Source organism: Felis catus, chromosome C2, assembly GCF_018350175.1.
Source record: "Felis catus isolate Fca126 chromosome C2, F.catus_Fca126_mat1.0, whole genome shotgun sequence".
NCBI classification, from domain to species: domain Eukaryota; kingdom Metazoa; phylum Chordata; class Mammalia; order Carnivora; family Felidae; genus Felis; species Felis catus.
This window is the reverse complement of record NC_058376.1, coordinates 149,119,954-149,136,021: the sequence shown is the minus strand read 5'-3', so window position 1 is coordinate 149,136,021 and position 16,068 is coordinate 149,119,954. Positions and strand designations below refer to the sequence as shown.

Sequence of the window (16,068 nt, the reverse complement as noted above, 5' to 3'; positions counted from 1 at the left end):
TCACCTTGGTCAAAGGAGAAGCCTTCTGTGGTGAATGTTGGGTCCTATCCTCACCAGGACTTAGTCCGACCGCACTGCTAGTTCTCGGAGTCGGGCGAGAACTGGAAAATACATACCGGTCAACATTATTCAGAGTGCAGAAACTCTATCCTGTTTACTATTATCTGGGAAAAAAAACACATCTCACGATAAAATGGTAGAATGTCAAGATTCTGGGTGATCTCATAAATTTAAACTCTAATTTCTGTTTATACAACACCTTTTTTGCAAATATTTCTAGTTTCCTGGCTAAATTATTATTTATTTATAGCACCTATGCTATATACAGTATTTTCTATTTTAACCAGAAACCTTAAAACATTGATTTTTTTTTTTAAGTAGGCCCCATGCCCAGCGCAGAGCCCAATGCAGGGCCTGAACTCACGACCCCAAGATCAAGACCAGAGCTGCGATGAAGAGTCAGATGCCCAACTGACTAAGCTACTCAGACACTCTTGATTTTATTATTTTTTAAATGTCTGCTCGTATCAGCAGGATTAACATAGTAATATAGATCAGTCTACAAAGGATGGAAAATATTTACAATTCTATTTCAGAAAATGTTTGATATGGAAAATCATCTTGGTATCTATTTAAGATAAGGAACAAGTTATAATCTGTATCTATGTCTAATGATTCCTCCTATATTTAAAAATGCTGGTCAGGGGCACCTGGGTGGCTCAGTCGGTTAAGAATCTAACTTCAGTTCAGGTCATGATCTCACAGTTCGTAAGTTCGAGCCCTGCATCCAGATCTGTGCTGATGGCTCAGGGCCCGGAGCCTGCTTCAGATTCTGTGTCTCCCTCTCTCTGCCCCTCTCCTGCTCACACTCTGCGTGTGTGCCTCTTTCTCTCAAAAATAAATAAACATTAAGAAATTAAAGAAATTTAAGAAATTTAAGAAAATTAAGAAATTAAAGAAAATTAAGAAATTAAATGCTGGTCATACTCTGTGGGTAACTCCATTACTCCTGGGTCTCTGATTTGGAGTTTTTCACATATTAAGAAATTTTTCCACTGAGATCACTAGGGTCTTTTTTTATGTTTATATTTATGTGTTTTTTTTACATTTATGTCTCTTTCACTCATCTGTTTTTAGTCATTCATTAAACAAGTAGTTTAACTCACGAAATATGCCAAAGACTGTACAAAGTTTTTTAAAAAACTGAATTAATGCCTAGAATGTATATAGATAAATTCAATATACTTTATATTTTCATAGGGTAAAACAAGTCAGGAAATTTTAGTTCATTGTTATAACCCATCATTAAATAAAACTATTTATGTATAGGACCAAAACTATAAATACAACACTTGACGTTTACATGTTAAAATTTTAAATACATTGCTCTTAATTATATTAAAATGCCATCCTGTTCTCTTTCAAATTACTTCAATGATTACAGTATTAAAAAACATTATTTAAGTCTCCACACAAAACAACATTTAACATGGCATGCCTGGGTGGCTCAATCGATTAAGCATCCAACTTGGGCTTAGGTCACGATCTCATGGTTTGTGAGTTTGAGCCCCACATCGGGCTCTCTGCTGTCAGCACAGAACTGCTTCAGATCCTCTGCTCCCTCTTCTGTCTCTCGATAATAAACATTTTTCTAAAAATTTTTTATATAAAAAAAATTTAACAAAAACACAACCCATTCTTTCCTCAAAGTATTCAATAAAGAAGCTTGACTGCTGAAATTTCACATTTAATTCTATTTGAAGGGCAAGTAAAAATGAGGTTTTAACCCTTATAAATAGGAAAGACAGGTGGTTCGGTTAAAAACTTTTTTAAATTTTTTTTTAACGTTTATTATTTTTGAGAGACAGACAAAGCACGAGCCGGCAGAGGAACAGAGAGAGAGGGAGACGCAGAATCCCAAGCGGGCTCCAGGCCCTGAGCTGTCAGCACAGAGCCCGACATGAGGCTCGAACCCACGAACTCTGAGATCATGACCTGAGCCAAAGTCAGATGCTTAACCAATTGAGGCACCCAGGCACCCCTGGTTTGGTTAAAAACGTTTAAAAATGCACAGCCACATCAACATTCCATTGGCCAGCACTTAACACGAACTTCAAAAGCAGACTGATACAGAAATCGGCATCCACATCCCTGCGCTTTATCTCTGGGGAACACGGTTGGCCGGCAGGACAACAGATGCTTTAAGAAGACCTGACTGCCATCACACAGGGATTCCTTACTGCTATCATCTTACAAACCTCAGAAGAAACATGGACTCGTTTGGTTGACCCCCAACGGTACTTTTAGGCCGCAACTCAGCTCGATTTTCTGTGGCAGGACAGAAAAAACATTACGTGTAAAGAACCAAAAATACCACGAGCAGGCATGATGCAAGCAGAAATTTAAAGAGAATGGTAGCAAAAACCAGAATTTCTCAGAAACGGCATCCTCAGCGGCAAGAACGTGCTCCAGGGAAAGCTCACCTAGTCTGAAAGAGTGACTCAGTCGCTGACCACTCTTGTCCCCCTTGGCTTGTCCACTTGGCTTCAAAACCTCCTTGGAATCCTGGGTCCCAGAATGCTCCATCATTTTTCCGCTGCTCAACAGGAGAAAGCCAACACAATCAAACTTATTTTTGAGCTTTCTATAGTATTCTGTGTAGAACAAGAGGTTGGAAAAGTTCACGAAATTACACGTACCATCTGGCAAAGCCATGGAGTTAGAGAAGCACGGTCAATGAGTAGCTAAAGTGAGCACTTACTATACGCAAGGCTTTGTACCGTCTATGAATCTTATCAGTGAGAAATAAGTGGCAGATCGGGCAAGTAAACCAGAGTCCCTAAGTTTATAAGTACCAGTAACCTGGCAGTGAACTTCCCTCTTATTTTTCCCCTTCCAGTATTGCCTGGCCTCGACTCCAAGGCACTGAGTACAGACAAAAGAGCCTCTAAGAGAAGCCTTCTATTTCTGTTCTAAGAAACAGGAAAGGGGACCCCTATAGGTCAGGACAGAGGAAATGCGATGGTTTAATTTTTTTTTTCCCCTTTTTCCATTTTATTCTGTCCCTGCTACCAGGTAACCCTGCAGCAGCTAGCTGGGAACAGCAGCAGCTCCTGGCCAGTGGCTCGAACTCACAGAGGGGCATCTTCTGTAGCCAGAGAGTTATGATCTTAAGAACAGGAGGCTGGGGCGCCTGGGTGGCTCAGTCGGTTGAGCGTCCGACTTCAGCTCAGGTCACGATCTCACGGTCCGTGAGTTCGAGCCCCGCGTCGTGCTCTGTGCTGACAGCTCAGAGCCTGGAGCCTGTTTCCGATTCTGTGTCTCCCTCTCTCTCTGCCCCTCCCCCGTTCATGCTCCATCTCTGTCTCAAAAAATAAATGTTAAAAAAAAAAAAAAAAAAAGAACAGGAGGCAAACCCCTGCCGTCCTATTCTTTTTCCTCCTCTCTCGCTGTCCTCCTGCCCCTTGGCCCCAAACACATCCAGCAAGACACAAAATCTGTAATACACCACGACTAAGGGGGACTTATTGTGGGACTGCAAGGCTGGCTCAATATTTGAAAACCACAGGGGCGCCTGGGTGGCGCAGTCGGTTAAGCGTCCAACTTCAGCCAGGTCACGATCTCGCGGTCCATGAGTTCGAGCCCCACGTCAGGCTCTGGGCTGATGGCTCAGAGCCTGGAGCCTGTTTCCGATTCTGTGTCTCCCTCTCTCTCTGCCCCTCCCCCGTTCATGCTCTCTCTCTCTCTCTCTCCCAAAAATAAATAAACGTTGAAAAAAAAAAATTAAAAAAAAAAAATATTTGAAAACCACAGTCTAAAGAAGAAAAACCACATGATCTTATCAACCGATACAAAAAGGAATCTGACAAAATTCAAAAATCGAATTCAGATTCGAACTGAAGAAGGGCAGCTACACGAACCTCCAACTCATCGTACTTAATGGTGAAAGGCTGAGAGCTTTCATCTCAAAAGGCAGAAACCAGGCCAAGAGGTTCATTTTCATCACTCCTGATTCAGTGCCTTACTGAAAAAGTCCTAGCAAGGGCCTTAAGGCAAGAAAAGAAACCAAAGGCATAGAGATTAACAAGGAAGAGGACACACCAAAGTCAGAGGTCTTCTGTGCCTTGCAGACACTGGAGGACCACGACCACAGCCCCGCTTTCTATGAGTCCCCACAGAGCGAAACACAATGGTAGGAGCATGGTTGAATCTCACTGGACCAGAGAAACCCAAGTTTGAGAGAGACCTTAAATAGAATATTTAGGAGAGACCTTCTCTATCCAACACGCTGAATTTGCCAAGATGAGAACCAAGAATCACACAACCATTCACCACTGAATAAGCTGACCGGGGCAGGGCGGAGGGTCAATTATCGGGCCCTGATTCGACCACTCCTCACCTTGTTTTTAATACCATTCCTTTTTTAAGTGTCCTGGGCTAAGAAGATTTTATAATAAAAACGAGGTATATTAGAATGAGACAGGAGCTAGGTTACGCTGTGGTAGCCTGCAACCCACAAATCCTTGTGGCTTAGAATGTCCTGTCTCCCTCATGCACACAGCCACTAAAGGCTGGCAAGGAAGCTATGCCCATCACAGTCACTAAAGACCCAGCCCGACAGCAACTCCATTTGGACACTGTCTTCCCAATTACCTCATGAGGAGGAAGCAGTGTGGCCAATCTCATACTGGCTCTTCAAGCGTCTATGCAGAACGAACACACATCACTTCTGTTCCCATTTCATTAACCAAAGCAAGTCACGTGACCATGCCTGACTCAAGAGGGGGGAAGGAGATCCCACCATGTGATTGCAAGGTGGGAAGTGAGTTATAGTTGATGAACAGAACTAATGACCACCATACTCAATCACTGACTGGAGAAGAAACAACTGATCGGAAAAATGAGCAAAATCGCAAACACGTAAGGTCATGACTAAACTCTTCAAGCACACTTGAACAAATGCTTGATTTTCTCCTAGTATGAAAGCAGACAAATTTATGTCATTGACGCTGCATTAGAACACTAATCAGTATGGTCACCTGATAACCACGTCCCCCCACACAAAGGTAAGCTTGTACACTACCTGACGATGGAATCCTCAGTGCTCGATTCATGATCTCTCCTAGCGAAAGCATCCTTCCAAAATGAATGCTGCAATAGGCCTGCCCAAGTTAATCTAGACAAAACATAAATGTTAAAATTCTTTTCACATGATTTACCATGCAGAGTTCCCAAGTCATGTCTCAATTACATATATCAGATTTTATAGTTTATAAATTTCTCCATTCAAATGTACCTCCGCAATTCTTTCACACTTTACTTGCATTTTAGTATACAATTAATCTCTTAGCAACACGCAAAAAATAATTCAGAAGCCTTAAATGGTACAGAATGAAAGAGTCTAAAAACTCAGTATTGGTTCATATTGCATGGAGCCTGATGAAAACATTTTGGGTTCTCAAAAGAGTCTATGAAAGGAGCCTATAATTAGCTTAAAATTTTATTTACCATTTTTTAAATTATAGTTACTATTCCTTTTTTTTTTTTTTCCCCGAGAGTGTGATCAGAGGAGAGAGACAGAGAGAGAGAGACAGACAGGGGAACAGAAGATCCACAGAGGGCTTCTGTGCTGACAACAGCAAGCAACAGGGCTCAAACTCAAACCTTGAGGTCACAACCCGCGCCCAAGTCACGACCCGCGCCCAAGTCAGACGCTCAACCACGTGAGCCACCTAGGTGCCCCATTAGCTTAACATTTTTAAGGAAATATAACAGATATTATCAATCTATAATTCTATCATCCTTTATTCTACCTACCCTACCTGTTTCATGACTTTCATTTTTGGGACTTCACTTTTAGAATTTCATTCAGAAATAAACAAGAAAATCAACCTCACGATTTTACACAGTCACACGTCTGTGTAGGAGTCAAATGTTATCCAGCTACTTTGCCCACGTTAAAATGACCTGACGCTGGCTGGGGTGCCTGGGTGGTGCAGTCAGTTGGGCATCGGAGTCCTGATATCAGCTCAGGTCACTATCCCAGGGTCATGGGATCAGGTCCCACGTCTGGTTCCACGTCAGGATCCACAAGGAGCATGGAGCCTGCTTCGGATTCTCCTTCTCTGCCCCCTCACCACCCCCAGCCTCTGCCCTTTTCCCCCACTGGTGCAGTGCAATTTCTCTAAAACAAAAATCTTTTTAAAGACTTTAGGCTGTACCTAAAAGCCAGACTCGCTTGCAAAGCATTAATTTTTACTATTAATAGAGTATGCTTCTAGTTATAATCCTCAGATTCAGAATGGCTAAACCTGTCTAAAATTTCAAAATAAAGAAAACTGGACTATTCAAAATGCCTATTGAAATAAAAACTACTTTGGGGTGCCTGGGTGGCTCAGTCAGTTAGGCGTCCGACTTCGGCTCAGGTCATGATCTCGCGGTCCGTGAGTTCGAGCCCCGCGTCAGGCTCTGTGCTGACAGCTCAGAGCCTGGAGCCTGCTTCGGATTCTGTGTCTCCCTCTCTCTCTGCCCCTCCCCCGCTCATGCTCTGTCTCTGTCTCAAAAATAAATAAAAAACATTAAAAATAATTTTTTTTAAATAAAGAAATAAAAATTACTTTGATCAAAATTGAAACAGAAGGTATCTGTAATCACATATAATATCCTTTTTTTTACAAAGGGCTCCTAAAAAACACGAACAGAGAAATAAAAATTGCCAATGAAGCGAAATTTTTTTGTCAGCTTAGCAAAAATGTAGGTCAACAAAGTCTACTGGGAGGGAAGGGGCTCTCTGGAGGTGCTACGCCAGCACACATTCCAAGCAGGTAACAAATGCACCAAATTGTTTCATGTTCTAAGCCTCTGGCCACCAACCCCACGGTCAGAAAACTCCAAGGAGGTGACTGCCTAAAGGAACAATAACAAATACACAGAAGGGTATTTACTGTACCAGTGTACGTGATATTCCAAGTCAAGAAGTACTCTAGGGGCGCCTGGGTGGCTCAGTCAGTTAAGCGTCCCACTCTTGATTTCAGCTCAGGTCATGATCTCAGAGTTTGTGAGTTCGAGCCCCTCATCAGGCTCTGTACTGACAATGTGGAGTCTGCTTGAGATTCTCTCTCTCCGTCTCTCTCTACCCCTCCCCTGCTCACTCATTCACAAAAATAAACACACATTTAAAAAAAAATAAAAACCAAAAGGAAGTACTCTCGGGGTGCCTGGGTGGCTCAATCAGTCAGCTAACCTTCTGACTCTTGATTTGGGCTCAGGTCATGATCTCATGGTTCTTGAGTTTGAGCCCCACGACGGGCTCTGCACTGACACCACTGAGCCTGCCTGGGATTCTCTCTCCTCTTTCTGCCCCTCCCGTTTGTGCTTGTGTGCTCTCTCTCGCTGTCAAAAAGTAAATAAAAGGGACAGAAGTGGACAGAACTAGGTTATAGAGCAGTATCATTTATGCAAACAAGTATATACAATATAGGGATATAAATATGTGGACACCCATCCTAAATCAAGTAGATGTGTACCCTATCAAAAGGCATCTGGAAGACTAGAGCAAAATAATGCTAATCCTGAGAGTATTCCATTGTAAGCACAAGGGGAATTAGCAATTCCTTTTGCACTTTTTTTCTATATTTAACGAAGCTGGAGAATGGGTGATTTCCTATGTTACATTAAATTTACTCTTCATGTTACACCCTGACGCAGAGACCCCAAACACTTGCCTAAACCACTCCTACGCCCCAGATACCTAGTGACAATCTGAGCTAGAAACCAATTGTTCTTGTCTGCTAACCCAGGGAGACCCGCTCCGGACTCCTCACCTGCCTTCTACAATCCCACGCCACAGTGGCTTCTCATTTGCTGCCATTACTGCAACCCAGAAAATTCAAGCTGTGCCTATTGGCCTCTCACTCGGCACTCTCATTGAGACAGGATTATCATAAAAACACATCATATTAAAATACCACTCAGCAGTTATTACATTAACTGTATCTTGACAGTATCATCCCTAGTTCAACAGGGTCAGACAGACTTAGCCTGAAATCCGCAATGGAAAACAACGCCCTTCTTGGACTTAAGAAGTTACAAGAAAATTTGTCAACCAATTAGGCAACTGTTTAATACATTAAAGGAGAAATAGACTTTAAACCTTCCTCATGATTAAAAATCCCTGCAAACAGAGATAGACAAACCAGGTTCTTAACTACAGAACACACACTGATGGTTAGGAGAGGAGAGCTTGGTTAACTAGGCAATGGGGATTGAGGATGGCACCTGTCGTGATGAGCACCAGGTGACGTACGGAAGTGTTGAATCACTCTCCTGTACACTTAACATTACCTGTTAACCAACTGCAATTAATTTTTTTTAATTTTTTTATTGTTTGTTTATTTTTGAGAGAGAGAGAGAGAGAACACAAGCAAGGGAGGGGCAGAGAGAGGAGACACAGAATCCGAAGCAGGCTCCAGGCTCTGAGCTGTCAGCACAGAGCCCAACATGGGGCTCGAACCCACGAAGTGCGAGATCGTGACCTGAGCCGAAGTCAGACGCTTAACCAACTGAGACACCCAGAGGCCCCTAAATTTTTTTTTTTTTCAGACAGAGCAAGGGCACAAGTGGGCGTGGAGGGGTGGGGGAGGGAGGGAGAAAGGGGGAATTCAAACAGGATCCATGCTCAGCACAGAGCTTGACACAGGGCTAATCCCATAACCCCAGGATCATGACCCAAGCCGAAATAAACAGTTGGACACTCAACCGACTAAGCCACCCAGGCACCCCTAAAATAAGAACTTAAAACCTGCAAATGGAAAACACTCTTAATGTAAATTCATATTTTTTTAAAGAGGTAATTTTAAAAGTTCTGTGTATATTAAGAACAGTACTATTTTAGAAGTATATGAAAGGAGAAAAAGATTCTTCTCCTCATTCATATCAAAATACTATCCATACATACCTTTTCCGAGGATCTTTTTGAAGTAAGCCATCAAGCAAATTAATAAAATCTGAAGAAGCTTTAGGAAGAGAAGTATCTATACACAAATTGATCCCCAAAAAGAAAAAAAAAAAGTGGTAAGTACATGGATATATGCCGTGCATAAACTTTAGAGTGATAGTATTTGAGCACACGTTTAAGAGAACACTGAATCCACTAACAATTATATCCTCCATTTAATGGGGGTGAGGAATGGGCATAAAAATAAAAAACATTTTTTTCCTAGACCATAAAAAACATGAATCTCAAAAACTAAATTTGGACTAACCTCTACACTTTCTCTTTACTGAATAAGCCTGGCCAGGATCACCAGGCTGGCAAATTCACATCCTTGCCTCAACTTTTAATTATGCCTCATTTTCTGAGGCATTCTTCATTTGACCAACTTGGCTTTATAATGTACAGTGATAAGAATACTTGCAATCCCTCTTTTCTCCCCCTCTCTCTTTTAAAGATTTTTAACAGGAAAGTAATATCACAATATTATGACACTGTCCAATTCCAATAGTCTGTAAATGTTAGTTCTTTTTCAATTAGAATATACCACAAATTGTCAGTCTGTGGGTACAAGTGGCCCCGAAGACAGTGGACAAAGACATCCAACAGAGGGCACTATTGGGCACGATGGCCACAGTCTGATGAAGATCCCTAATTAAGGGTGGGCCACCAGACGTACCCTGACCAGATCTTTGACACCTGTATTTTCAGATTTCTGTTCCCTGCCTAAAAATCTTTAAATGACAAAACAATAATACTTCTAGTATTCAAAACAAAAACAATAATCCAAAGTCATCATTACAGGAAATAGATTTTGTAGAAATCAACCATTCTTAAGTTAAAGAAAAAGTAAGCAGTTTTGTTTTCCTTTAAGAAGTATAGACTATTTTCAAAGTAACGTTTTGGCTTTTTCATTTAGGATGACCCTTGAAATCTTGAAAGAATTCTGTATTCCAAGTTTTTCCATTAATTAGTTGTAAAAGTTTTCCTCATCAAGTTCTGTTTTCATTTGTGTATCTTAAGATTCACATTTCTTGGGTATATACTAAAGTGTTTTCCTATGCTAGGTTTGGGCCTTTTGGTTTTTTTTTTTCTTTTTCTTGCCTTAAAATTGTTAGTGGTAGATTGTTATATCAAAATCCATTTGATTAAAGTTCCAATCATTTTAAGACACTACAACTATATCTAGTTTAAAGTCTTTAAAAACTTGTCAGGGGCATCCTGATTCATCGAGGAAAGAGCTGACAAATGCCTGACTTATCCCTATTCGAACACTAAACAGAAATAAATACAAGGAACATGAGTACAAAGTAAGTAAATAGTACCTTCACAAGAAACACAAAAGTTTGAGTTTTTAAAATCTTTATACCAGACTTCTGTTGATATAGGAGCACAAAATAATTAAATGAAGGAATCTATTAGTAGTGTTTTTCCATTATCTTAAGGCAAAGGGAATGCTAACATTTCTAAAAATATCAACTTGGGACTATTTATAAAATGTAAATTTGGGGGTTAGGAATCAAAAACAGACTTTGGGTAATGGTGTACATTTATAGTGTCGGATGTAAACTAACTGCATTTATAATAAAAAAAAAACCTACGTTTTGGTTTTTTTTAAATGTTTATTTTTGAGAGAGCATGCACACAAGCAGGGAAGAGGCATAGAGAGAGGGAGACAAAGAATTCAAAGCAGGCTCCAGACTCTGAGCTGTCAGCACAGAGTCCAATGTGGGGCTCAAACCGACAAACCGTAAGGTCATGATCTGAGCCAAAGTTGGACACTTAACCAATTGGGCCACCCAGGTGCCCAAAAATCCTACCTTTTGGAACAGGTGGCAAAGGATCTGCATAAAAAATCTTTTCAATTAATTCTGAAAAACTTTCTGAGAAGAATGGAGGTCTTCCTGAAATTACATGAAAAATTGTAAAATTAAACAATAGTTTGCTATTACCAACCTGTAATTCTAAATAAATCTCAACTACAGATAGTTTAGGACTACACAACTTACAGGAAAAAAATATATATAGCAATAACTACTTATTGAACGCCTGGTACAGACGAGGCACACTGTCTGTATATTTTCCTATTTCCGTAATTCAAAACTTATCATCCTAACGAAGATGCTAATTATGTGTGGACCATTATCTAAGGGCTGTATGGGCCAATGGACACATCTGAATAATTCACAGGCACAGGTACCTTTACAAGAATTTCTACTAATAATCACAGTTTTTAATAAGTAGGCACAAGTTAACATTCCAAATGATTATCATGAAAAATACCTGTATGTCAACAGTTCCTTGACGTAGATATCAAAGGTTCTAGGCATATGCCTAGACACCAAGCATACAGGAGGAATACAGAGGGAAGCAAGCCAAAACCAGTATATATAAAAATTTAGAAAAGCTAGTTTTCATGTCTTCCAGGATAAATACTCACAAACTACAGATTTAATCTTTTTGTGTGTGCCCAGCTCTGATTTAAACTGTACCAGAAAGTAATCACCTGAAAACATTTCATAAAGCAGACAGCCCAAAGACCAGAGGTCACTGGTGATGGAGAAGTCAGTACCCCTTAAAATTTCAGGTGCTGTATATGTAAGAGATCCTGAAAGTATAAAGAACAACTTTGTTAGGCATTTTTAACAATCCCAAAAACAAACCTGCCTACAAAAGACCTGGTAAGGCAAAAACAAAAACAAAAAACAAAAAAAAAACAAAAAAAAAAAAACAGGAAGAAAACACACCTTCATGTACATTTCACCTTTTTTAAAGTTTTCTGATTTTAAGGTTTCATTTACAAGGATACATAAGAATACAAACAGGTTTGGGAAATCCACTTGAGTTAGAGGTGTGGCACAATTCTGTATGATCTTTTAAGTTAACAACTTAATCAAAAGAACCTCTGATTATAATATTTTGACTAGAATAGGGTTACACAGCATTAACATCCCAAATTCCCACTGGCTTACCAACAAATGTTTATTACTCAAACTACATGTCAACCACGGGTCAGCCCCTGGGCTCAGACCCTCACAGTCAAAGAGCCAGGCTGAGAGAGGCTGCATCTCAAGACATGCCTCCTCCATCACCAAGACAGGGAAAGAATGCACACTGCACACGGGCTCTGAAAACTCCCACCTCCAAGTAACTCACATCACTCCTGCTCACATTTCCTTAGCTTTGGCAGGGAGAAGATACAATCCTACCATGGATCCAAAAGAACAGGAAATATTTCATGATTAGCACTAAGGTGTGCCACATAAACTTTACCCTAAGTTTAGTAGAACATGGAATTTGCAGATTCTTAGGGCACTGGGTGGCTCAGTCAGTTGAGCGTCCAACTCTTGATTTCGGCTCCGGTTAAGATCTCGCGGTTCGTGAATTCAAGCCCCACTTCAGGCTCTGCACTGACAGCGAGGACCCTGATTGGGATTTTCTCTCTCTCTCTCTCTCTCTCCCCCCCCCCCCACCAAATAAAATGTAAAAAGTAAAATATGTAGCAAATTCTCGAGCTAGCAAGTTCCCTTATTTACTGATTGAGAGAAATCAAAAGCTTAGAGGGTTCCCTAACATCCCCCAAGTCACACAGCGGGCCTCTTGCAGAACACCCACCAAAACTCTACCTAAAACCTTCCCATCTTCCAGTGAGAATGTTCTTTCCATGAAGCAAGCAATCATCAACTATCTGGAATATAAAATTCTACTGAGGTAAGCCTTCCAGCAAATACTATCTCAAGGGCCCACTGCAGCCACAGCAGCAGCCTCATGTGTCCTCAGGTTTTAAAGTTCTCCTATGTGACATTTTGGCTAGACAATCACATTTCATGCATACATTCATCTCATTCACCAAACACGTATAGAAGACCTATTTGCCTTTACTTTTGCCAGATCCTGAGAAAGCAAATCTAAGCAAGACCCCCAATGTGCCCAAGCACCCCGCCCAACACTTAACCGGTGCATCATTAATATGCGTTAACTGTGAACATCTGTCTCTCTTCCTCACCTAGAAATACAAGTTCAGTTAGGCCAGGAACTTTTACCTTTGTTCACATTCGTATTTCCAGTATCTAGAACATGCCTAAATTTTTGTTGATTTATGCAATGTATTTCACACGAATCAATGGATGTACTAATGAACAAATGAATATGAAGTCCCTACCTTCCTAAGTGAATGTAAAAAGACAATGTAGAAAAATGATTAACATGTTAAGTTCGACGACAGATTTACATAGCGAACATTACAAAAGAATTACTGCTTCACACAATCTCTCCTCAAGCACCGGGATTCCCAGATCCCATGTCACTGCAAAAATCACCGCCCAAGAATTCACCCTAAAAATCTTACCTAATTGCAGAATATCAGCTACTCAACAATGTTGAAAAACCATCTATTGAGCCACTAGTGTATGCCAGGCACCATTCTAAGTGCTGAGAATACAGAAGAAAGCAGGGAAACATGGCCATCCTTATGTTCTAATGAGCGGTCAGGGACACAGGAAGCCAAGGATAGGATGCAGGTTTGTTCGAGGTTCCCTGTACCTCACATGGTACTGGATCTATGCCAAACCCATTAGGCCATGGGCAAAGCCGTCCCCGTATCCAGACTTCTCCTCCTCCCTCTTATTTTCAATATATTATTTTGACTGTCAAAAAATGGCAAAAATTGGGGCGCCTGGGTGGCGCAGTCGGTTAAGCGTCCGACTTCAGCCAGGTCACGATCTCGCGGTCCGTGAGTTCGAGCCCCACATCGGGCTCTGTGCTGACAGCTCAGAGCCTGGAGCCTGTTTCCGATTCTGTGTCTCCCTCTCTCTCTGCCCCTCCCCCGTTCATGCTCTGTCTCTCTCTGTCCCAAAAATAAATAAACGTTAAAAAAATAAAATAAAATAAAAAAATGGCAAAAATATATTTATTATTTTGACTGGACAGCATCTCCTAAACATACGACTTGGGCAGCCCACAACTAGGGTTCCGATCCGTAAGCTTTCCACGTACCTTTGACTCTACCTTTTAAGGTTTTCTTCAGTGCATTTTCCCCACTATCACCTCCTCCTTCTTCTGCTGCCACCAAAGCAAAGAACTCTTCCAAATTTTCACCTTCCACTTTGGCCAAGCCAAAGTTACTGAACTTCAATGTGCCAGGCCCTTCCAAGAGTATCTATGATGATTAAAAAATGTGTTCAGAATCCAATTCCATTTGTACTTCCTTCAGGACCTCCCCTAATCTCACTGAAAAATTCTGAGCATGGGCTTTCTGGCTTCATCCCAACTCAAAAAATTAAACGCATACAATTTTACAAGAAGCCAAAGAAAAATACATCCAACATTTTAACAATAGAATTAAATTCTCAGATGTATACAATGAACACATGATAACCATAGCGGGGAAAACCACACGCTTTGGGGAAAGATGAAGAACAACGTATGTGGAACAATCGAGACTCACCGATCCTCGGTGACTGCTGGAGGAGGATGTGAAGACCCACCTGTCCGTGTTATTTACTCAAGGGTTCAAAACTAGGGTTGCAAAAGTAAAGATCTAGGCCTAGATCCACCACTTACTGGCAGCCTGAGCTGGAGAACTTACTTATTACCCTTTGAAATCTCAGTCTCTTTACCTGTATAATGGGAAAAAGACTACTGCCCTTCAGATTGTTTTAAGGATTAACTAAGGTTATGCATAAAGAGGGTTTTTTGTTGTGTTTTTTTGTTTGTTTTTTTTTTTAACAACGACTGGCATGTGATAAGTGCTCAAATGTGCTCACACAATTTGTGATGAGAAGTTACCAGCTGAATGGTGAAACCACACCAGTGTCTATTACTTGTATCTTGTCCCCCAGAGCCATTAAAACTATTTCTGGGTAGTCACGACAAGTCAGGTGGATCTTTGTTTTTAAAAGCAATTTAAGGTCTACCCTTAATTTTTGGTCACAAATACTAAGGATGTCTGGTAGTCTACAACAGTGGCTTTTAAATTTTTTTGAGCACCAAATCCCCTGTAGGTCCTGTTAAGATAAAGTGCTAGTCCCTACCCCCAGTTTCTGATTCAGTAGGTCTGGGTGGGGCCCAAGAACCCGCATTTCGAATGAGTCCCAAGTAATGCGGATACTGCTGGTCTGGGGAGCACACTTTAAGAACCCCCAGCAGGGGTCAGCACTTTGCAATTTTTTTTTTTAAGTTAATAAACATTTTAGACTTTGCAGGCCATAAGATCTTTGTCCTGACTACTCAACTCTGCAGCCCACTGACAATACACAAATAAAAAGATGGGTTCCAATAAAACTTCATTTACAGAATTGGTCATGCTGCCCGACCCTGCCAACCCCTGCTCAAAAGAAAAGGTTATGTTACAAAGCAGTGTGAATTTCCTAGATTACATAGAACACTAGACTTCATTAAAACAACTCCCTCACAGGGAGCTGTACAGCCACTGGGCCAAAGCCCAGCCAGGACTTGTTTTTATATATGCATGACCTAAGAGTGGTCTTTAAATTTCTAAGTGGTTGCCAAACATCAAAATAAGTTTCCTGATATGTGTAAATTATATGTAACTGACATGTCAGTGTCCATAAAGTTTTATTGAAACAAAGCTATACCTTTTCACTTAAGTATTGTCTACAGCTGCTTTCAGGGCTAGGACCACAGTTAAGTGGTTGTAGACTTGAGGCACATATACAGTTATTTCAAACGAGAACTTCTCATTATAACGTTTTCATGGAATTTTTTATATGTTATCTTACAGAGGGTCTATAATAACGTTTAACAAGGAAATATTCAACTTTTTATTTCATCATGCACATTTTAACAAAGGAAAAGTAGCAACTCAAACCAGTAACAAGTACAATCCCTAAGAATATGTACTTATAAATAATAGATGCCATTGAACGAAAGCACCAGAAAACGTCCTAGAAGCTTAACCTAAATGTAGTACATAATCCGTCTTCGTACCAAAGACAAAGAAGCTACTAGGGCAGAGAGAGAGAAAAAGGGTAACTTGCCCAAGTTCACTCAACTTCTAAACGTTAGGGTCAACTGTGACTCTGAAACTAAGCAGGTTTCATGACTCTACTACACTA

General features: G+C 40.8%; 1 protein-coding gene across 20 annotated transcripts in view; it reads right to left on the bottom strand.

Moving 5' to 3' along the window:
* Positions 1-16,068, bottom strand: part of ULK4 (unc-51 like kinase 4) — a 577,159-nt gene that overhangs the window by 548,104 nt on the left and 12,987 nt on the right. For 19 of the 20 annotated variants that reach the window (XM_045037803.1, XM_045037798.1, XM_045037797.1 and 16 more), the window contains exons 5-12: positions 13,988-14,150; positions 11,499-11,600; positions 10,813-10,896; positions 8,957-9,032; positions 5,084-5,176; positions 2,484-2,596; positions 2,259-2,328; positions 5-101 (exon numbers count right to left, since the gene is read on the bottom strand). In XM_045037803.1, the coding sequence (XP_044893738.1) occupies positions 5-101; positions 2,259-2,328; positions 2,484-2,596; positions 5,084-5,176; positions 8,957-9,032; positions 10,813-10,896; positions 11,499-11,600; positions 13,988-14,150 (798 nt within the window). The remainder of the gene's footprint in view (positions 1-4; positions 102-2,258; positions 2,329-2,483; positions 2,597-5,083; positions 5,177-8,956; positions 9,033-10,812; positions 10,897-11,498; positions 11,601-13,987; positions 14,151-16,068) is intronic. The other variant, XM_023260691.2, reaches the window with a different exon arrangement.